The following is a 23,911-nucleotide window of genomic DNA, read 5'->3' on the forward strand; positions in this document are numbered from 1 at the left end:
AATATTTTAGATCATTTCTTTTTTTTCTTTTGCTTTCTTTTATAATCAACTAGTAAACTGGTCTATTCATGCAATTGCCACTATTACTTTTGTTACACAGTCAATGTAATCAAAATCCGAAAAAAAAGGGGAAAGGGAGGGGAAACAAAAGAGAGGATGATAAACAGCATTTACTGGTAACAGCAGGACTTTATTCTATTTGAGAGCATTAAAAAAAGGCATTCCTTATTTTGAAACACATGCACACTTACATAGTGTAAAATAAAATAGAGTCACACACTGTTAGCACATAAAATTCTATTTTTTTTATTTTTCCCTCTTTTTTTCTATTTTAATCATGTTTCAAGCAAAGAAAGATGATATTGTCACTGTTCGAAGAGATCAATATAAACATTGGTGTATTCACAAGAGACTGTTAACAAATATTCGACCTTTTCCTTTACCAGCAGAAATACTTTCACTCATCTTGCACCATGCAGCAGATTCACAATCTACCATTCATTCAGCTTCACTTGTCTCCAAACAGTGGTTTTATTGTGCAACCCCACTATTATACAAAAGCCCTCGTATTTGTGATACTTATCGTTGGGCAACCTTCTTACTTACCCTAACACGATCCTCAGCTACTTTTTCTTATGGAAGCATTGTACGTTCAATTGACCTTTCAAAACAAGAATTGTGTGGTAAGAAAAGAATGAGAGAAAGTAGAGATATTGATGATGGTTGATAGCAAACAAAGAGAAAAGTACGAGAACAAGACGAAGACTGAATGGTACGAATACTTTTATTGATCATAAACAGCATTTAACCATGGACGAACATCATTCAACCATTACAGTCTCTACTTCTTCTTTATTACAGATCACACAAACTTGTTTACATATCACATCACTCAATCTCTCAGATACCTGTCTACTTGATGATAAAATGATTCTTGAGACTGGAGAATATGCTTCTACACAACGTCATACACTTGAACCTGGATTAACACAAATTGAGATACCGATAGAAGAAGTGATTAAAGCGATTGGAGGTGGATGTAAAGAATTAAGAGAACTCGAGATTCGACAGACACGATGGGTTACGGCGCAGATCATTTGGTTATTTGCTTATTATTGTCCTTACCTGAAGCGACTGGATGCGAGAAGATCACCAAACTGTATAGCAAGGAAATTGACAACGCATGAATTGATTTGTTCTCAGCATTTTACCTATCAATTTGAAGAAAGTTCAGATTCAGAAGACTATTTTCCATTTCAAACACATCCAAACAATCACAGTAATCATAACAACGAAACCATTGGACCTGGTAAATTGAAAAAAGATTTTTTTTATTCTTGTGTATTTTATATTCATTCAATAGGTTCTATTACCATGTTACAAGTCTTACCAGAAGAAATACCCGGTAAGGATGAAGAAGAATCAAAAGTACTTTTTATTTAATGAAAACATTTAGATGACATACATCCTGATTTGATTCATTCTTATAGTAAGTCATAGATCATTTTAAACAATGTTAACCAATTCATAGTTGAAACTGAAGGATTGAATCATGATTTATCATTCACAGTAAGTTTAAATTCACCCACAATAGAAATCAACAACCGGTCACATCAGAACACAACTTGGTTAGCACCTGTCATGACAGAAGACATAAGTCCACCCTCTTTAAATGGACATTCCATCAAGGACATTGTCTATGCTATTTTGACAGAAACAAGAAATACAGGCGCAAATGATTTAGATTGGTTGGATGAATACGCTTAAATATTCTAGTTCACTTCTTTCTCACGAAGATAACAAATCATATAAAAATGAATACAAACCCATAAAGCTGTACTTCAGATACGCAATGTATAAATTATCCCCCCCCCCTTCCTCTTTTTTTTTCATTTTTTTTTCAATGTCTGTAATCGTGTTATGAGAATAAATTTTTTTTTTATTGATCTTCATGAAATCAATTTGGAATAGGAAAAAGAGATTAAAAACATTTACCCGGTTTGTTGATCGGGTTTCCATCATTTTCCCTCTCTTTCTCCTTTATGATTAATAACTCATGACGGTCCACTGTAACCTTTATGAACATTAATAATACAAAAAAATAACTGCGCGTCTTTATGAGTCACGGATGTTTGACGAGTTGTACTTTACGATGTCCGGTTAAATTTAGAGCCCTTGTTCTGTTGATTTGGACCTAAATGTTTAAAGCGGATCCCTTTTCGCTATTATAAAACCTTCTCGATTTAAAACCTTTTCTCTCTTCTTTTTTCATCACTCTTTCTTTTCAGAGGAATGCAAGAAACCGAAAAGAACAGATCGACGCCACGGGAATCTCTTGATGAATTAAACGGCATGACACTCACGCCTGGAAATAATGATATAGAAAAGCTACCAACGATTCATACAGAGAAATACGATGTTGAGCAAGGAAAGCTGGAACAGGTGGATCGAGTGCAAACAAGTAAGAAAGGAAACTTTTGATGTGAAATAAAAACATGGATGATTCATGCTACACAATAGATGTCACTGTGGCTAGTATGGTAGAATTACCAGAGCCTGATGATGCCTTTTATGATACGATTCCAAATGGTGGCTACGGATGGTAGATCTTTTTTTTTTATTTGTTTATTTATTTGTTTATTCAACAAACTGAATAGGGTCATTGCTGTCTGTGGTTTCCTGATCAATTTCATCATGTTTGGTACCTCTGCCATTTGGGGTAAGTCAGTTATCCATTCCTGATGTTCAATCCACTCATCTCCCCTTTTCTTAGGTGTGTTTTCTAATGCCTATGCGACCACTGTTCTCGCAGGCAAAGCGACCACAATGGAACTGATGGGTGTTGGTTCACTGATGATTGTGACCCTCAATCTGTTTGCACCCGTCGGACCTCTTCTGGCTCCACTAGGAGCTAATTTGACACTTGCTTTTGGTACGGTGGTGATGTCACTTGGTATCATCACAGCCGGTTTCAGTACAGAGGTTTGGCATCTCTACATCACCATGGGACTTGTCTTTGGTGTCGGCTCTTCTCTTGTGTATATGTCAGTTGTGGCTGTGATTCCTCAGTGGTTCACAACCCGCCGAGGTACTGCGATGGGTATCAGTTCCGCTGGTTCAGGATTTGGTGGACTTGCGTTGAGTCCGATGGTGACTTCTCTTGTGCAAAAGTATGGGTTGCCCTGGGCTCACCGTATCATTGGTTTGATGGCATTTGGTATCTGTATGATCGCTGCCTGTCTTATTCGTACAAGACTTCCACCTAATGCAAAGAAACAGCCTATTAAATCACCCATCAAGTTGAGTATGTTGAAGGATGTCAATTTTATCATCATGTTGACTGGTGTTGTCATTGCTCTCTTTGGTTATCTTATTCCTTTGTTTTATTTACCAAGTAAGAATGAAAAAAAAAAAAAAAAAAAAAAAAAAAAAAGTAGATAAGATGACTTATAGACAATGAATAGCTTATGCAAGATCATTTGGCGTGTCTGCATCACAGTCATCTAACCTTGTAGGCGTTGCCTGTGCTATGAATGCCATCGGTCGTCTTGTGCTTGGTGCAATTGCGGATCGTATTGGTCGTATCAATATGTTTGCTATTGCTTCCACCAGTTCTGGTCTATTCTGTATGCTTTTGTGGCCATTTGCGAAAACATACGAGACAATGATGGCCTTTGCTGTTTTATTTGGTTTTACTTGTGGTATTTATTATGCATTGGCTCCCCCTATTACAGCTACTGTCGTAGGTCCAGATAATATCGCGTCCGGCCTTTCAATCTTATTTGTTATGAGTTCAATTGCTGGTGTTGGACCACCCATTGCATCTGCCATTCAATTGGCTACACCCAATAGTGGTTATATCGGTGTTCAAATGTTTTCAGGTTCTGTTTATATCGTTGGTTCTGCTATTTGTATGATTTTAAAGGTTAAAATGACAGGTTCTTTATTTTCCGTCATGTAATTATATTCCCCCCCCCCCTCTCTCTTCTCTCCCCCCCTTTGTTTTATTATTTTATCTGCATTTCATAATCTTATATTCTGATTTATATTCATACACTCATATGTTAATAAACAAAATAGACTTTCGTAATCAAAATAGACTTTTTATTATAATCTATGCCTATTTTATAAATGGAGAGTAATCATTCATTCGTCATGTTCTTTAGTTATACTATAAAAGATAATGTACATTTTGTATTGAATAATAACATTTAGTGAAACAATATGAATGGTCCATGCATTCATTTCATTTTCTTTTTTGTATTCATTCACAATTTACTTTTTCCTTTTTTTCTTTTCTTTTTTTTCCTATTTTTTTCCAAATTAATTATAAACTCATCTCACACTAAATGTGGGGGGTAAAACAGGATGGATGAAAGAATGTCTAATGATGATACAATAAGAGGAGATAAAAGGGGAAATAAGAGGAGATGTTTGATCATGAAAGCCTTGTTTTTAGATTACGCCAACATCTCTTTGCTTATTTTTTTGAAAAAGAATCCAGATCTACATCGTGTTACTCCATCTGAGTTGTTGTCTTTTTTTTTCAAGAGGAGAAAAAAGTGAAAGATTGAATTAAAAGGTCCGAATGTAGTTTAGTTTGATGTCAATTTAGTAGAATTGTTTATAAATTCTACTCTTTCTTTATCCTCTTTCTTTTGTTTTTCATAAAAGGAATTAATATGTATGAATGAATAGAGTTTTCCTTGTTTGTGAAACTATGTTTCATAATGAAGTTATACTAAAAGGGGGAGAAAGGGATGAATGAGGTTAGTTTAATATGCATTGTAAAGTAGAATGAGTCTCCGAATAGATGGTTACATTTTAGGTGCACGCTAAGTTCAGGTACAAATAAGTTGTAGTACGATTCTCTTATTTTAGTTTAGTGGATTAATAGTCATTTATAACTTGTGTGATACAGTGCGATTGGTAAACTTTATCCGTTCTGAAAAAATAAATGGCGGTTTCCTAAACTTTTTTTTTGTTTTGTTTGTATGAGGATCTTATTCAAGTGCCGGCGATTACCTAGCGCAAAGTACCTGCGTTATCAAGATGTGTTCAAGTTTAACGATGTATCATCGAATCAGTGATGACTAGAGCTAGAAATTTATGGCAACTTTTAGATAAAATACCGTATTATAGAAGTCTAGAGAGAAAGAAAGGTTTATGAAAACAACAAGTATTCAATACCAGAACTTTTAAGTAACGAAGAAAGCAAAGGCCATATAAAGGTTAATTTACGTAGCATTCGAAGAAGCTTCAAGTTTATTTATACAATAAAATACCCCAAGTTCTTGCCCATTGAATTTCTACTTTTATTTCTACCTTAAAAATAATCATCAAATATCATATAAGTAAGAAATAAGAAGAGAGAATCTTTATAATTATGCTTATCTATTAGAAGCAGAGCTAGGAGAGATGACACTATCATAGATATGATTTTTGGCGAGAGACAAGATTCAGAGGGATTAAGAGAGTCATGATAAGCGTATTATTCTGTGAAAGGCTTTTAGGAAAATGTGACTACTATGAAATGCTGGCGAACTATACTTTTCATATTTCACTATGGCAAGCACAGATGGCTTACCTCTTCCTCCCTTTGATTCAAAGTTTTTCTATTAATATTTTTGTACAGGTGTCATTTATTACCCAGTCTATATTGTAATATTCGAAGCTTTGTTGTATACAAGTTCTGATTATATGATATCAATGTTATTTACTGATGTTGTTCCAAATGTCTTTATATCACATTCTTCTTGTAAGTAGTGAGAGAATTGAAAAGATATCAAGACAATCAATGAAAAGATTATATGAAAGGGAAAGAAGACAAAAAGTATGTGTTATATACAAGCAATCACTCTTAGTATTATGAGTAAACAGAATGAGATATATACTGCCAGGTGCAGCAGGACTGTTTGATTATTAACAACAAGGCAGAATAGACTGCTACAAACAAACTGTACTGATTATAGATTATATAGTTGGAGGTATATCGTACTACATATTCAAATACCGTTTATTCTCAATTAGTGCTTTGATAGTCGGTTATAGAGTATATATAGCAACTCTCAATGTTACAAGTCTTGTCCAAATATAAAGGATAATACCGAACTTACTAGAATATATTTATTATATATCATTATACAGTATAGTATAATAATACAATACTGAATAGAACGGCACATAAAACTCTTGGTGATCAAGTGTTGAAATTCAATGATAACAGGAGGTAATGTCAGTATGGCAGATAACTGAGGAATATAAAGCACATTGCATTCAGTACCATCAGTGAAAGTTGTGTTTGTACCAGTACAATCACATCAAATAAACTTTCGGACAGATTTCAGATTGCCAGAAAAGAAAGGCTCAAGTGCTTATTCTAAGAATACATATATAAAGCCATTTTCAGTATTCTGTTGTCCCGCCTTTGGCTTTAATAACTGCTTCACATCGCTTCTTCATGCTTCGAACTAACCGTTCAATACACTCATCACCCAATCTTGCCCACTCTTCTTGTAGAGCCACCTTCAATTGCTCCAAGTTTTTAATGGACAATCTTTTTCTCTCAATTTGACTTTCAAGAGCATTCCGTATATGCTTTATGGGTTCAAATCAAGGCTTTGAGCAGGCCAGTACTCAAAATCCCTAATTTGGTGGGTTTCCTTTCTCTATCGAGCATAACTACCTGTATGACAGGAAGCTCTATCCTCTTGGAAGATAAGATCCTTCTCTTGATGCATTGTGACATTTGTAAGCCAAGGATGAAACCTGTTGACCAGAATATTGATGCATGCTTCTTGGTCTACAGAATTGGTGTCAATAATTTCTAAAGGTCCAAAACCTCCTTCCTGAGCATTCTTGTTCCGCGTTTACTGCCTTCTACACAAAAACGCGACTCATCAGACCAAACAACGCTTCTCCACTGGTCTTCCGTCCAATTGGGATGTTCCTTTGTCCATCGAAGCCTACTTTTGCGGTGCCTTGCAGTCACTCTAGGCTTGTGAACTGCTCTGTATGATTTGAAGTCAAGTCGATCCACATACGATTAAAGAGTTTCTATACAAACAAAAACATCTAGCTTTGCCAGCTTCATATTTATTTCTCTAATAATCCTCTTCAAGTGCCTTTCAGTTCTTTTATTTTCAATGGATGACCTGTTTGCTTGTAAGGCAAAGGGCGGCCATAGTTATCCATCTTGGCTTTTATATCTTGCACAGTAGACTTGTTCAAGCCAACAAGTTCTGCAATCTCTCTAATCGTGTGATGTATTTTAAAAAATAAAAAAAACTTTGCTTTACTTTCTTTTGTTTCATGTTCATAATTAAAGGTCGTGTGCAGTCTATGGAGATTCGAGCCAACATGTTTTTTTAATGAATTGATGAGAAAAAGGCATCTTTATTTTGTTGTAAGCATAAAATTATCTTTAATAAATTTCTTTGTCCAAAAATTAATTTGGTGTGATTGTATAACAAAACAAACTTTTACTCAGCTGCTTTAATAAACATTTACTTATACAATCTTACAGATGAAACCGACAAATTGAATTCTTTGAAATTTCTAAAACACTCATTTTCCAGGCAACGCCATTTGATTTTAGGTAACCACCGGCACTTGAATAAGATCCTCATACAAAAAAAAAAATTGAGTAACCGCCATTTATTTTTTTTCAAAATGGACAAAGTTTACCAGCCGCACTGTATTCACTCGAGGCATTCCCACGAAAAGATTCATAAAACAATCACTGATTGGTAATTTCATTTTGGATAGTTTATTATGGTTCAAACTCCGAATTCTAATCTTTTTTTCTTTTTCGTACAACCCACATTCATTATCCCGTGTAGAATGAAAAAAAAAAAAAAAAAAGATCAGCTGCCTCCATAGTAGTAAAGGATTATAAATCTTTTTTTTTTTATTATTTTATTTTTTTTTTTTTTTGATATTTAAACTATGACTCTAGTAAAAAGTAGAACACCTTCGATACATACACCAATCACTCCATCCTTTTGTTCTAATTCACCCATCACTAAGCCATCTAATGGTACATCACTTTATCACACTTGTCGTTCTGTACTCGAAAAATTATCAGTTGTGCCCAATATGGAATATTATTTAAATGATGATTCACCCAATGACCCATTAAATAAGCTTTGGACTATTTGTAGAAGAGGTGTACCTTTGGTAGCATTATTTAATGCTTTAGAACCAAATGATCCACTGACTGTTGATTCATCTTGTACTCAACTGAATGAATGTAAAAAGAATGTTTATCATTTTATTGTTGCCTGTAGAAATGAATTGAACTTTAAAGAAGAAGATTTATTTACTTTATCCGATTTATATAAAGACAATACCAATGGATTTGTGAAGGTAATCTAATCTTGTTATTTTATTATTTATTCATCTTGTTCTTCTTTAGGTGGTCAATTCGATTGATATCATTCTACAGTTATTAGAAGAAAAAGGTGTTATTACATCAGAAGGATTCAAGAACAATAGAAATTCATTCAATGAACCAAAAGATACTCGAGATAAGGTCGTATTAGAATTATTAGAAACAGAAAGAAAATATGTACAAGACTTGGAATTACTTCAAGTAAGGGAAATCAATAGAGGATGAATAAAGTATTAAAATTGATTAGAATTATATGCGTGAATTACAATTACAAGAAATATTAAATCCAGATACAATTCACTACTTGTTTGGTAATCTAAATACACTCGTTGACTTTCAAAGAAGATTCTTGATCCAATTAGAAGAAATGGCTGAGAAATCACCCGAGGATCAAGACTTTGGTTCATTGTTTATCCAAAATGAGGGTTCATTTACTGTTTATGAACCTTATTGCTCAAATTATTTCTCAGCACAAGATTTGGTTGTTCAAGAAGCACCTAAATTACAAAAATTGGCAGATATATTAAATCCTGTTTATGAATTACCCTCTATGCTTATTAAACCAGTACAAAGAATATGTAAATACCCTTTACTGATGCAACAACTCATCAAGTCAACTAAACCTGATTGGCCTCATCTCAAAAGTACTCAAAGAGGATTGGAAAGTATTCGAAGGGTGACAGAGAAAGTGAATGAGACACAACGTAAATATGAAAATATTCAAGTGGTAGATGAGATCAAACGGAGGATGGATGAATTAAGACCGAGTCAGATCGATAACTTTGGAAATCTTTTACATCACGATAAATTGATGATGTCTCAATCTGATGCGCCAGAAAAGGAGATGCAAGTTTACTTTTTTGAACGAACGATCTTGATTTGTAAAGAAAGTAAACAATCTCAAAAGAATAACACAATTTCTATCAAAAAGAAAAGAAGAGGAAGTCTTCAACCGAAAGGTGTTATCCTTACCAATCGTATCCTCAAAGTCAGAAATCATTCTTCAACTGGTAATTGGTGCTTAGCGATCGATTGGAAAGATCGTGAAGTGGATCATGTCTTGTTTCGATTCAGAAATGAAGAACAAATGAAACTTTGGGAATCAACACTCAATCAAAAGATTACTCCCATGAAATCCAACGTATCCAACACACAACTCATGTCCATGAAGGGTTCCACATTAACCGAAATTCCTGCTTTCCTTCGTACGGATGATGACAGCAGTAGTAGTGAGGATAGTGACGAAGAGGATGCAGTGACCCGGCCAAATTCAGTATCAGCTCGTATAGCACATTCTGGGAGATCTCGGCATATCACAGAACCACTGCCACGTACGAGTTCCCATGTCAACGATTACCCCGCATCACCTCCACCTTCACATCCTTCATCACCGCGTACTCTGGATGACTATCATCCTTTACCACCTTATCTTTCCAACCGTAGTCAATCTCAATCAGTCGCACCAGGACAACCACTGCTTTATACCAGCCGAGTTCGATCACAGAGTAGTCCAAACATCAAACAAAAAATCCATCCACCCGTCTGGGAAGATATGCCACCACCCCAATTTGCCAGTTCAAGAGCACTCTACATGACCGCCCCTCCTTCACCCTTAGATTCACCTTTGAAACTAAAATTAAATTTTAATGAGGGCATTTATGTGATCATGACTGGATTTGATATTGGTTATGCAGAATTGATAGATAAAGTAGATCGAAAGATACGCTTAGTAGCCAATTTACAACCCACAGATACTCTAAGACTAAAATACCAAGATGAAGATGGTGATTTTATTACAATTAATTCAGATGAAGACATTCAAATGGCTTTCGAAAGTAGAGGAACTACAAATACCATCAATTTATTCCTTAGTGTCTAATCACACCTTATATATTTCTCTTATTTTGTATCATATTCCCCTCTCTCTCTCCCTTCCCTTTCCCTTCCTTTCTTTGTAAATAAAATAAAAAATTGTATGAAATATTTGATTAAATGAAAATAATTCGTTTTTTTTTTTTCCCATCAAGTTTGAATCTGTAGGAGTGTAACCATTCACAAGCCTTTCTTATTTTTGATGAAAACAATGTATTCAAAGGGGGGGGGGAGAACAAGTCGTTTAGATGTACACACGGTTTTAGATTCATTTTGTATAAATAAGGAAGGAGACATCAACTTGATCTACCATCTAACCTTTCTTCTCCTTTCATTTTATAAAAGGCGTAAACTCAAATCGAAAGAAAGAGAAAGGAAATCTAATCAATCCTTCTATCCTCACGGCTTATTTAAACGAAAAGAGTGCTTTCTATCAACCAAGTCGTGGGTAACACAGACAGAGTCTATCCTTAAAATTGTACTAGGTTCATTCTCTAAAGAAAACCCTGTGCTTACATGATCATTTATATAATAATCGAATCCAATCTGTGTTACAAGGCACCATAAAAATGAAAGGCGTCACTTTTTATTCACTGACTTTATTTTCAATAATAAAACCTTTCTTGTAGGATCATCTTTAGTTTAGTAATAATAAAAAGACTTGTAAAACATCAAAATTATAAATTAGAGCATTTATGGTTATAATTGACAATATATTACATACCAGATTCCTGTTATTTGCATAAGTAAACGAGTTGTCTTTCAGTTGACTAAATTCAAAATAAACAGGAAAATAAAAAATAAAAAAAAAAACTCTTATCACATGCTTGTTGATTTGAATTTTAAGACTTTGATTATTAAGAATTCCTTGCTTATGACAAAGTATCATGAAAGTGTTAAAAGGAATGAGAGTCCATAATGGAAAGGTTTATGAATGAAAAATCAGTCAAAAAAAAAAAAATCTAGGCTTAGACTGAAATAGAAATATTTCTTTTGCCTTTGATGAATCCCTGATATTGCCACTGAAAAGGTACGTTTTTCCAAAAAAAAAAAAAAAAAAAAAAAAAAAAATGAAAAAATAAAACCGTCTTTAAACTCTTTTAAAAACCAATTCACTAGTAAAAATGATTCGATAAAATACATGGTTTATCTTTTTTGTAGAATCAATCCTGTCTATCAATCGCTTTCTTTTTAATAAACTTTCTCTTTCTTTCTTTTTAAACCCGCGTGCACGATTTGATGCATAGCATTGGATTAATTAAAACCTGAACTGCATCTTGCAGCCCTCAACACAACTGACTTATATAAAAGCATTGAAATTACATTCACTTTTCCTTTTTCTCTCTTTCTTTTTTTTTTTAAAAAATGAAAACTTTATTGTCACTCAAAAACATATTCTTTAATAAGAAAAAAGAGCAAAATTCGCTTGAAAAATGTCGACGATTCAAAAGTGTAGTTCACTTGCATTCAGACGCATCCTTATTATCCTATTCAACCACGACCACAACGCATTCTTCAGAAGAGCCCAATTATTCAAACTTTTACATGAAGCTTCCTAATGGTAATTGGATGGTTCGATATCGTACAAGAGATCGAAAAATTGTGGATTCTTATGAAATAAATGGACGTTTAATTTAACTGCCTTTTTGGTTTTGTATTCAGGGGAGGGAGGGAGAGGGATTAAAGTTGATGGCCTTAAAGTAGATTGATTTGACAAAAAAGAAATGATATACTTGAATTATCTTTTTTTTTTTAAAAAAAAAAGCAAAATCAAAACTATAGCCAATGAATTAAACATGTAATGCCACGAAAAAAGAAAAAAAAAAAAAAAAAAAAACTGTCAATTACATCTTTACTGAATCTAACCAATCTATTTTCACTGTTGCCATTTAGTTTCTGTTTACACAAATCCAGATCAATCCCATCGATTGTATTCAACTTAGAGTTAGGATTTCATTCAGTTGAGATCTGTCGAGTAGAAAGAAAGTGAATGTTATATAAACACATGCTCATTTTTATAAACAGATATCTAACGTGTGTTCTTTTAAAATGAGGACGGTGAATAGAGATCACTCTGGACTATTCAGTCATAGCTTGTGTTTAGACTATTTGGGATAGAACAAAAACGCATCCATATTTTTCTTGGTTATTCAGTCGTATACATCATTATCTTGTTATAAAAACAATCTTGAAAAGAGAGCCTTTTTTTTTGTTTAAGTTTGCTATCATATAAAAGAGTCATTCAATATAAATGTACTTTTATCATGAAAATCAGAAGGTCCTAGCATGTCTGGAGACCGCATAGCCCTTTTTCAACCAACTTATCAGAGGGATCTACAGTTTGCCCTTTTATGCTGTGAAGAATGGAATCAACCTTTGTAAGTGTACTGAATAACACAAATTGGCCCATTTTCTCTTGTTTGTTAACTATCAGCACCTAGCGATAAAGAAAAAAAATAATAATTGGGCTCCATCTAATTTTTGACTTCAAAAGTATAACCTCACCATATATTCACATATATTTATATTCAATCTCGGATTCATTTAATACAATATGAACGCATTCACAAAGAAAAAGAGCCAAGTCTTGGAAAGCCTAAATGTTTTGAACTGCTTGTTAAAAGAGCAGATGCTTACAGAGTAGAACCTGTCAGTTAAAATCGTTTCGGTTATGAACTTTCTTTGGCAAAGAGTATACTATATTGAAAATTAATATAAAATCAACGCATTTGATTTATTCAAAACGTATTACAGCATACAAGCCTAATCGATTTTGGCCTTACGACCCCTTTCTTCAGCTGGTGCGGGTGATACTGTTCTAGCTTTTGGTCCTCTTCCTTCTAGTGCTCTTGCTTCTCCCTCATCCTTTGTTGATTAAGCGTGTATGTAATTCACTTTGTAAGACAGCAGAACCAGTTTCTACAGCTAAAAAAGAATACCTCTTGGTCATCTCACCCGATGTAAAACACTTGAAGCAGTACTATCATGTTGGGCTCACATCTGATGTATGCGCATTATTAAACAAAAACTGCGAGATCTATGTTCAGGTCAAGTACTTTTTGCAAACATTTTGGTTGGATATGTCTTTCAAAACGCACTGAACATTCAGGTAGTTGCCAATACTCTGAAAACGTAGCGTCGAATGAAGGAGGTAGATGCCCATCGTGAATCTTTGGGCAAGATGAAGAATAACGCTACTACCACATCCTGTATACTCTGATGTTTGGCCAATTGGCCTCCAAAGATTAGATGGGTTGAAGCTCGTGATCAGAAACCAGAGGTCAAATGTCCTTGCTTTTTCAACCACTTGACTGGATACCAAAATGCAACCGTTCATTGGATTGACTACTTGAACGTTTATCCTCACTGCTACCTCTCAAGAAACCGAAAATGATCATGAGGCCGAAAGTAAGGACAGCAGGTGGTTTGGAGCATATGGTTATCTTTTTCAAATTCATAAGGTTCCAGCAGCACGCACTGGTTGTGATAAGAATGGCAAAATAAGCTCATAAAAGAATAATCGATGAATGACTACAAGTGTCTTGCTGTTTTCTTATCAAGTTAAACAATAATCCGTATTTATTGCAGGGCGATGTCTTGCTTTTTTTTTTCTTACTACAGAAAGATAATTTACATGAAAAATCTTTTTATAAAAACATATTTGAAAGTAAACCAAGTGATAGTCATTGGTAAAGAAACTCATGAAATGCATTGCACACAAATGACTAACGTTAAAAACTATCTTTTGTAGTTCTGACATTGCTTATGCTAACAAGCAAAGACCAGACTACCAAGCTAACGCCTTACAGTTTTGTTTTTCAAATATGTATGCGGAAACCAAATAGAAACTTAGTGTAAGACCTGTACTGATTGACACTATTGTGTAAACATAGCTTAGATGAAAACAATCTCACCATGATTTGGGTTTTCAGCCAAAAGAGATACAAGATACAATAATCATTTTGTTGGATTTTGATATAATTGCCTTTCTATTTTGAAATAGGCCCTGATTTATGATTTTATAGGATGGAATTCACATACGATAAAGTATAGATCTTTACTGAAATGGTCACATTTGACAATTTAGGGTTAATGTAATCAAAATACTAATTTTGTCATTTCTTGATGAGACTGTGTAAAAAAAAAAAACGCACAAGAATTGTTTCTTTGATTCCAAAATTGTACAAAAATGACACAAAATTTGAAAGGAATACTTGGACTTTTTACTTTAAAAGTTTGGTAGATCGATAATCATTCAGCCAGAGGAACTTGCTTTGTTAATAAAGAGTTGGCTGTCGGGCTTCTATTTCAAGCAGCATACTTGGCTCAATTTTTCATAAAGATATATCTCATAGAATTACGAAACATTGAATCATTGATCATTTTAAATAAGCATAAAGACTTTAAAAATATACAACTATTCTAATGTATTTTGTAATGATTGTTGTCAAAATAAAAAAGTTAACAAAATACAACATGTGGCTTGTATTATCATCCAATAGAATATGTTTGTGACTATGCGATTCTTTTTTTTTTTTCTCTCAGCCAAGACAATAAAGTCTGAAAATTTTTTTGCTTTTGATTTTATTTCCTCCTCTTTTATTTCACATTAAACATGGAACACCAAGTAAGTAACAACAATCTCTGAAGAAGGAGAGTAACAAGCTAACTTGCCTATGTGAACAGACCGAAAAGGCCTTCCAAAAGCAAGCTGGTATTTTCCAAAACTCCAAGGATGCCAAGAAGCGTAACCAACGTTGGTTCAAGGAAGTTGGTAACGGCTTCAAGACCCCCAAGGAAGCCAAGGTTGGTACTTATATCGATAAGAAGTGTCCCTTTGTTGGTGAAGTCAACATCCAAGGTCGTATCCTTACTGGTGTTGTTGTCTCTACCAAGATGAAGCGTACTCTTGTCGTTCGTCGTGACTATCTTCACTACATTCCCAAATACAACCGTTACGAAAAGCGTCACAAGAACATCTCTGCTCACGTTTCTCCCGCTTTCGACAACCAAGCCATCCAAACGTAAGTACATTTTTATAATTTCCTTTGCACTACGCATCCCTTTTCCTATCGATTGAAGAGCAAATGACGCTTTTGCAATGATTCTTTGCTATGGATGAGGTAGTTGGGCGAGGTAGCGGCTCCCCAAGCCTTTGATATCCAGACTTTTTCGCTAACATCTTCCTATTTTTTATAGTGGTGATTTGGTCACCATTGGCCAATGTCGTCCTCTTTCCAAGACTGTTCGTTTCAACGTTATTAAGGTCTCCAAGGCTAAGGGTACTTCCAAGGCTTTCAACAAGTTCTAAGCTTGTTAATGTTAATAAAAGTAATATTTTATTCTTAAAAACTCGTATTTTTTTTCCTTTTTTGACTGCCGCCTTTTAAGGAGATGGATAAAACAACAATGCAATATTATAATTTATTTTTTTGGGGGGTCAGACCCTTTATTTTATTTTTTAATAGGTATCTTGACACTTTAGAAGAGATTGGTTGGGTGGACATCTCCCTTTTCTGTGTTACTATATTTGAAATCAACATCTCCTATTTTTTTATTTATTTTTTTGGGTTGAATTTTTGCTTGTGATTTCTATCAAAACCATTTTTAGCTCCTTTTCTCTTTCTTTTTTTCTCTTTTAATATAACAATATGAACCCCACACTTGATGATACCGTGCTGGCATGGTCACAAAATGAACTCACTATTTATTCTACTTTATCATTGATATCGCCTCTATCCGACTTGAATTCGATAGACGATGAAGTCATAGTCTGTTTGGCTCACCGTTACTTTCCAGAGTCTGTACCTAATCTCATTCAACAATTGCGACAACCAAACCACGACTCATTAAGCCAACTATTTCAAGAGCGTGTAGGCATAGTCCCGAGTACGAATACGTTCACTTGGCTTCACCAACTTCAACAGTGGGTCACTTTACAAGAAAACATTCACAAAAAGCAAGAAGGTTTTATGGAGTTTGAAACCAATGCCAATCAGTTACTTTCTAGATTATTACAGTTGTATCATCAATGGGTCGATTTACTGACCAAGGAAGAACAAAGTGTAACATCATCCAAGACAGAAAGAAAAGGTAAAGCCCGAACGAAAAAGGAAAAAAGGAAAAGGTATAAAATGGGCTAACACTTTTTTGTATTACCATAAAAAAGGTTCAGTTTCATCTTCTTTTGAAGATCAATCATTCAATTTAAAATACCCTTCAACTCTAGAAGACTTTGAGTCTACTTTTAAAATGATTAAATCTCGAGATCTCGTCGAGTTCGATGCACGCATACCTCATTGTTTACGTTCACATTCAAATATATCAGCTATAGATGCAACCCGGGCCGTACTTGAGCACCAATTACAAAAGGGAGATCATGTACGCCACACATCTCATTTTCAAACAACCGCGGCTTATATACGCAATGAGCTCGAATTCATTCAAGCCAAGATGCTCAAGACTACCACAACAGACACGGGAATTCAGGATTTAGAGGAAAGGGCTCAGAAGGCAGGAGGATTATTAGAAAGCTTGCCTAGATTAGAGGATCAGCATGAACAGTGGGAGGCCCTATCAGACAAATACAAATTAATCTGCGCTTGGGTTGAGGAGGTGCGCATATGGTTTGTAGAAGCTGAACGAATCCGAAAGTGGATTGAGGCACGGATTGTGACTTTGGAAGGAAGACGGTCAACAGCAGAGGCATTGGACGAGGTAGAGTTGGATTATACCAAAGAGGAAGTAGAACGGCTAAACCAAGAGCATGAGGCACTAGAAAAAGAAGTGGAGACTTTTGACAAACAGGATATGGCTAGATTGAGAGCACATGTGAAAGCATTAACAGGTAGTAACAAAGATCTAAGCCCGGCGGATACGACGACGATTGAAATCACCTTTACAACACTGATGACGCTCGACCGTTTGATGCATCTCCTCCGACGGCGATCGTATGAATTACAAATTTTGACTTTGCGCATGTATTGGGAACAGGAATACAATATAGCTGTTGGATGGGTACGATCGATGCTGGAGCAAGTCAAAAGGTTCATAGATCGAGAGGCTCGCTGGAGACCAACGCGCGTGTGTTCGAGTGAAGACAAGAGCGAGGTGATTGAGAAGCTGATCGAGTTTGAAAAGCAGTGTGCAATATTTGATCAGGGACAATTTACAACCACCGTAAACATGTATCAAGATTTGGACGATTCTTGTCATTTGGAATTACCAAATCATCTCGAGTCAAGACAGGTAGCTTTGGAAGAAGCGTTTGAAACACTCACCAATCGAATCGCATTTGCTCGTCAAGTAGTAGAACAGTACTTGGTTGTCACTGATTTTTTGGATCATGCTGATGAACTCAAGACAAAGGGAGAACGCTTGCGACAGGAGATTACACAAGCAGAACAACAACTATTGACAAACTCAGATTTGGGTGAGAAGGTCAGCGTGTTTCAAGAGAATGCGGTTCGTTTGGTTACTGGTTTAGCAACCAGGATACCTTATCCTGAATCAATACACCCAAGTGATCAGCAAGAGAACGACGACGCAAATGAGACCATCCGTATGGTCATCGGTGCTCGTAAATCAGCTCTCATCTTATTGGGTGAAGCACTGGATCAGGTCCTGAATTCATATCGTCGTACACTCCAACTTCAAAAGCGTGCAAAGCAACTCAAGGATGAACTTAATCGCCTCACTGGTTGGGTAGATGAGCGAATGCGAGCAATGCAGAAAGCTAAAGTGGATGTATTTATTGGCAAATGTGCTCTTGACGAAGTAGATTTGAGTCGGTTGCGTAAAGAACGCGATGGTCAGGTGGCCAAACTGAAGGGAATCAGAGAGAATGACGTAAAGAAGCTGAATGAAAATGTGCAGATATTGCGTAGCTCACTGAACCATACCGTGGTTGATTCGCTTTGCTTGGGTTTGGAAGAACTTGAACAACATCTACACAAGCTGGATAAAGCTCTGTCTAGACATAGCCTTGGCCTTGACATATTGGAGAAGCGCATTCTATGGGAATCCCAGTATGCTAAATCACTTCAATGGATTACTCATATGACATCCGCCCTTTGGGATTTTACTGCTAAAAAGGCACAGTGGAGACCTAACAATAATCATCCAATGTTTGAGTGGGAACTAGTAGAGCAGGAGTTTAAGGAGATACAGTCCAAGATGACAGTATTTGAGACAGAGCAATTTGATTCGACTCAGCAGGGATTCCGTATTCTCTTGGAAGGGTTCAGTTTGATGGAGCAAGGAGATGTGCCCTTAACGAATGACGATGATACGATGACACCTGAACACATCAAACGCCGACAGGAAACACTTGATCGAAATTTTACTCATCTTAAAGATCTCTGTTTGTTTACTCAGGCCGTTTTGGACCAACACATGTCATTGGATGTATTTTCAACACACGCTTCAACGCTTTCCGAGAGAGGAGAAAAGCTCATGACTCATTTAAGGCAACTTCTCGATGATCTCTTGTATATTACACAAGAAAACAGTTTATTGGAACAATCCGTAGAAGAATTCAGCCAGGATGTGCTCGACCTTTGGACTCACATGGGTTCAACAATTCCTTACCCACAGTGCAATGAAGAAGCACGAGCGACACGACCTTCAACGGAAGATGACGAAATCAGCACGAATATTGCCAACGTGGTGTATGATACTTATGTAGAACTTCAAAATTTAGTCAATCAGATAAAGGACTTACTCGTGCAATTAAAAACTGTGCTTGAGCACCGTAAAGAATTGGAAAGCTGCATAGAAAACGCTGCTTTACTGACAGACACTATGAAGCAAACCAAGCAAGAATTTTCGAGTTTATATAACTTTAACTATCAGCTGTATGCTGATACAATGCAGCGCTATGATAAAACATTGGACACAAAAATACTAAAAGACAAGATGACCGAATTGACAAATAATCATTATGAACCTTTAATGAGGCGTATGAACACCCTTGAGGCTTTAGATACTGCTATTGATAAATCTCGACTCCCGTCAAGTATCGCCTTGCTAAACACAGCATACAAGGAGCTTAGAGAGTATGTCGAACTCTTTACACATCAAGTACAATGTTACAACACTCGTCTTCACTGGGAGTCTCTGCTGGCAGCAGACATGTTCAAACTTAATTCTTTGCAAGAACGCATTCACGATACTGTAAACGAGAAAATTTTTTGGCTTTGTTGCGAGGATAATGAACATGACGATGAGTTACTTGAGAAACTAGTTAAGGATATGGCAAAGTACAGTAAGGAGCTTGAGCACTATGTCGACACTGATTTTGCGGCTTCAAACACCGCTTACATTGATATGACAGCAGCATTTGACAAACTTGGTAAACCATCGTCAAATTTACAAAACCGGCAGCATGATCTGACAAAATTGGTGAAAAAATTACAAAACTATGTGACGCAACAGACATCTGAGATAGACATTATTCAGACACGCTATGATTGGGAATCTCGTGCAGATCAAGAGTTAAAGGCATACAGTGAGTTCGAGTCAAAAATAGAATCTTACAGCAGACACCACGCTCGTTGGTCACTTCAGCAAAAAGATTCAACAACGGAATTGAACGAGTTGAAAGCAACATTCGTAACTCATACTGAAACTGCGAAACAGCTCATAAACGAATTTGATGCACTTGAGCAACCAACAGAAGCTACTAGTAAGCGAAAGTCAGCAATCGAGACAGCAAAAGATCGTCTTCAGCAGAACATGGACTTTGTCAACCAAGTCCTTGCTCAATCCGACGCAATTCGGCAATGTCTATCACGCATACATGATCTCGAGACCCGCGCCGAGATGCTCAAGTCACAATTCTTGGCGGCAGATGATATTCAAGATGGATTTGATGATACCTTTAAGGCTTACAGAGAGGACGTTCAGCAACTGGATCCCACATCCATCATCCCTTACCCAAAAACTCAAAACAAAGATTTTATGGCTTATAACACTGCCATGGCTGACATGATCCACGCGCGTTGTGTACGACTGGATGAACTTGTGAATATATTGGAATCCATATTGAAGACCAAAGAGCAGGTGTCTCGTCGCCGTGCAGCTGAAGCGAGTTATTTGGCTGAGGCTACGACTGTAAAGGAGTGGATTCAATCCAAATGGTCAACAGTCGATCAAATTTCAGCTATGCAAGATGATCTGTATGAAGCTGTTCAAATAGCGGAAGCAACCCAGTCAGCTGTATTAGCCTATTCGAGCTCTGTATCAGCCCTTAGGGCTTCTTCACTCAAGTACATGGCCATGATGGAAGAGGAAGATACGTTGCGAACCATCCAGACCGATGTGGACGCCCAGTACGATAACTTATGTGACCATGTACAAAAGGTGAAGGACGATGTCTTGGATCGGTTGCGTCACGCCGAATGGAACCAGCTTTTAGACGAATTCTACAAAGTCTGTGATCAATTGAAGCAAGAGATAAAGATGGCTGCAGTAGAGGACGTGACAGAGGACGTGATTGCTGACTGGCAAACACGCGTTCAACAGCTGGAAGAACAACAAGTGGAACCAATTGAGGCTCGTGCTGCTACGGATCATGAAGCCCGTGACCGAGTACTGAAAGCTTTAAGTGACCTCAAGGTTCTTATGCATTACCGTATAACCGAAGCCAATCAATATAGATGGAAACTTCAATATTTGAAGGACGTTGATGCACTGGAGCATTGGATGGATGCAACGCATCAAGCAATTAATACTTTTCAAATGGAACAGGGCCTCATTCAAAAAGATGACTCAATGAATGCAGCTAAGGCAGCTTATGAAACGTTGTATGCATCTGTTGAAAGCCATGTAGACGAATACGATAAAATTCGTTCATCTTACAAGTTCCTTCAATTGAATAAAGTAAAGGGAGTAGACAAAAGGCAACAGGACATTGAGTGTCAATGGAAGGAGACGCAAGAAAAAGTGAATCATGCAAAACAACTGGTTGACCAGATCATCCAGTGGGCTTCTCTGTTTGACAATCTTTCTATTGAAGATGAATTAAAAACAATAGTAAAAAGGCTGGATGCATTTGTTGCTGATGACGATGTATTAGAAACTTTACCTCTATTTTTTGAACAAGAAAGAGAACAACTCAGTTCTCTGATCGATAGCCTGGATACTTCTCTTACGACCGCCCAAAATCTTTCATCCCAAGCACCCGAGGGAGCCAAGGTGAAAGAGAACCTTGATCACTTTCAATCTAAATACAATCAGCTGCATGATGAAGTGATTGAAGCTCAAGATTTATTAGCACAGAAGGAAAAACTAGCACAAGGCCAAGTAGATATGAATACCTGCCAAACGATGGTCTCTGCCGTAAAATCCGAGGTTGAGAATCAAATTGATCTATGGAAAACTAGACTCGAAAAGCTACAGCAAGCGATGAAGGATACAGCCCTTTTGGAATCATATTATCTTGACAGGCGAAGCACCATGCAAACAAAGCAAAAGGAATTAATTCATCAATCCACTCATACTATTCAACCTGCCTTAATAAGATTAAAAGATGAACATCAGATCGACATACAACCTATGGAAAAGGAACTGTCTGATTCCCTTGATCAATTGGCAGCAGCAATTCAGACCGAGACAAATACTCAAGACATGATTCGAAAGACACTGGGACATGCTAAAAGTGCAGAGGATATCTCTACTTGGATTGATCACTGTCAGCAAGCGATGAATGAAATTGAAGCAAATGATGAAGGTGCTGAGCGAAGCATGATGTCTTTAGTTCAAAAGATGGATGATTTTGCACCGGTCATGGCTTCTTTTGATGAAATGACGAATGATATCGACCAGATTCCAGTGATCACAGAAGAGGAAGAAGTATGGAATGGCCTAGTGAGAGCTGTCCATGAAAGAACAGATGATATAAAAAAGCAGTGGACGTCTTTGGAGAAATTACGCGAGAAAACTTTGCAAGACATTCAAAGAACAGCCCACAGCATCACAATGTTGCGAAAGATTAAGGGAGTGATGGCATTACTGGGAGACACCAGAGATTACCTGGAAAGTATCAAGATACCCAAACCAAAAACCACAGATAAACCAGACATTGAGGCGGATGCAAAAGAAGATCATGATACTGCGGTATATAAATTGTCTGATATGCTTCGACAACCAGAGGCAGAGAATTACATAAAGAATCTGTCAGCTGTTGAAGAAGATGTAAAGACACGGGTAGATCAAGAGATGAAGGAGCTTGAAAATATGGTAATTGAGTGTCATGAAGGAGATGTATTGATACATCAATACCAAGAAACCAAGGATGCCGTGGATCGATTAAGGAGTGATCTAACTGAAAAAGAAACCGAACTAAAAAAAGCGCTTGATTTAGGCAAATTCTTGACTATTACGGATGATTTGGAAATCCTGCAAAGCTCACTAGAGGAAGCAATTGGCAAATCGGTCCCTGTAACATTGATGGGCCGTGGATTAAGTCGAACTGACTTGCAAGCAAAACTGATTGAACTGGACGCACGTTTCAAGTACTATGAGAATAATATTGTGACGACATTAAAGTCAGCCAAGGAATTTCCGTTGGATGAGCAACTACCAGAGAAAGAGATAGCAGCAAATTATCTCAAGACTATAGAAAAACGATGGGAACTTTTGAAAAAGCAGTATAAAACACGAAAGATTGAATTGAGTCGAACAGTAGATAGCAAAGAGTATCAACGAGATCAAGAACAGCAGGCGCGTATCCGAAAGTCCTCTCTGCCCACTCGCAAGGCCTCCTCTTTACTGCGTGCAGCAGGGGACATGTCTCGCTTGTCACCTAACCCAAGTACATCTTCTTCTTCATCTGGATCACTGCGACACTCTGTGAGTCGACACAATCATCAGCCGTCTAAATCGGCCACACATATCAAGACACGACCTCGTCTCCCACGGCCTCCCTTGAATGCTTATGTGGCTGACCCTGATAACGATCTGGATATGGAAATTGGCCGTATTGTGAATAATGCACCCTACCGAGTGAAGGTGAAGATGGTTCCAGGAGAAGTAGGACGATACTGGTTTGGTGATATGAATCCAAAGTTAGCCTACTGCCGTGTACTGAAGAGTAAAATGGTTATGGTGCGTGTTGGTGGTGGTTGGGCCGAACTCTCCCAATTTTTGCGTGATCATGCGTTGCTTGAAGGTGACTTTATACCCAAGATGGCGGAGGCAATACCCGAGGAACCATCAATTCAAGAAGGATTCATTGAAACCCGAAGAGCCAAGCCGATGCCTCGAAGTCTATCACCCTCCACACGATTACCTACTGGATCGCCTAGCCACTCGGTCAGTTCGACAACTTCTGGATATAAGGATGGAGACAAATTTATCGCGATGGATGAACACGGAAATCAATTGGAAGTCAAGATGAGACGGTTCTCTAATGATGTCAAAGACAGTAATGATTATACGAGAAGACGGATGGCACGCAAAAAAGACAAGCTAAATAAAGATAATGCAGTGTGATATTAATAAACAAAAAAAAAGAGCTCTTTTATTTAAAATTATCTTTCATACTTCGAAGTTTACCGAGTAGCTCAGTAGTAGAAGAACAAGAAGGATCAATGAGATGACCAATAGATTCGACGCGTAAGAAAGGATTTGTCAATTTTTCATTGC

At 36.8% G+C, this 23,911-nt stretch overlaps 7 protein-coding genes across 7 annotated transcripts; 6 read left to right on the forward strand and 1 right to left on the reverse strand.

Annotated features, from left to right (window-relative positions):
* Positions 1-810: 810 nt before the first annotated feature.
* Positions 811-1,767, forward strand: RO3G_06836 (uncharacterized protein; the record flags this gene model as incomplete). The annotated part of the gene is made up of 3 exons (XM_067661426.1): positions 811-1,309; positions 1,364-1,405; positions 1,595-1,767. 3 exons carry the CDS (start codon positions 811-813, stop codon positions 1,765-1,767), a joined length of 714 nt encoding a protein of 237 aa, XP_067517527.1.
* Positions 1,768-2,292: 525 nt separating this feature from the next.
* RO3G_06837 (uncharacterized protein) lies at positions 2,293-3,961 on the forward strand (the record flags this gene model as incomplete). The annotated part of the gene is made up of 5 exons (XM_067661427.1): positions 2,293-2,461; positions 2,521-2,602; positions 2,658-2,719; positions 2,774-3,394; positions 3,465-3,961. 5 exons carry the CDS (start codon positions 2,293-2,295, stop codon positions 3,959-3,961), a joined length of 1,431 nt encoding a protein of 476 aa, XP_067517528.1.
* A 2,707-nt stretch (positions 3,962-6,668) lies between these two features.
* Positions 6,669-7,093, reverse strand: RO3G_06838 (uncharacterized protein; the record flags this gene model as incomplete). The annotated part of the gene is made up of 3 exons (XM_067661428.1): positions 6,669-6,802; positions 6,874-7,008; positions 7,063-7,093. The coding sequence occupies 3 exons, from the start codon at positions 7,091-7,093 to the stop codon at positions 6,669-6,671; spliced, it is 300 nt and encodes a 99-aa protein (XP_067517529.1).
* Positions 7,094-7,947: 854 nt separating this feature from the next.
* Positions 7,948-10,271, forward strand: RO3G_06839 (uncharacterized protein; the record flags this gene model as incomplete). Its single annotated transcript, XM_067661429.1, has 3 exons — positions 7,948-8,367; positions 8,417-8,593; positions 8,640-10,271. 3 exons carry the CDS (start codon positions 7,948-7,950, stop codon positions 10,269-10,271), a joined length of 2,229 nt encoding a protein of 742 aa, XP_067517530.1.
* Positions 10,272-14,879: 4,608 nt separating this feature from the next.
* Positions 14,880-15,575, forward strand: RO3G_06840 (40S ribosomal protein uS17; the record flags this gene model as incomplete). The annotated part of the gene is made up of 3 exons (XM_067661430.1): positions 14,880-14,891; positions 14,951-15,288; positions 15,464-15,575. The coding sequence occupies 3 exons, from the start codon at positions 14,880-14,882 to the stop codon at positions 15,573-15,575; spliced, it is 462 nt and encodes a 153-aa protein (XP_067517531.1).
* A 340-nt stretch (positions 15,576-15,915) lies between these two features.
* Positions 15,916-16,407, forward strand: RO3G_06841 (uncharacterized protein; the record flags this gene model as incomplete). The annotated part of the gene is made up of 1 exon (XM_067661431.1): positions 15,916-16,407. The coding sequence occupies one exon, from the start codon at positions 15,916-15,918 to the stop codon at positions 16,405-16,407; it is 492 nt and encodes a 163-aa protein (XP_067517532.1).
* Positions 16,408-17,449: 1,042 nt separating this feature from the next.
* RO3G_06842 (uncharacterized protein) lies at positions 17,450-23,758 on the forward strand (the record flags this gene model as incomplete). Its single annotated transcript, XM_067661432.1, has 1 exon — positions 17,450-23,758. One exon carries the CDS (start codon positions 17,450-17,452, stop codon positions 23,756-23,758), a length of 6,309 nt encoding a protein of 2,102 aa, XP_067517533.1.
* Positions 23,759-23,911: the final 153 nt, after the last annotated feature.

This window comes from Rhizopus delemar, genomic scaffold, assembly GCF_000149305.1.
Source record: "Rhizopus delemar RA 99-880 supercont3.5 genomic scaffold, whole genome shotgun sequence".
NCBI classification, from domain to species: Eukaryota; Fungi; Mucoromycota; class Mucoromycetes; order Mucorales; family Rhizopodaceae; genus Rhizopus; species Rhizopus delemar.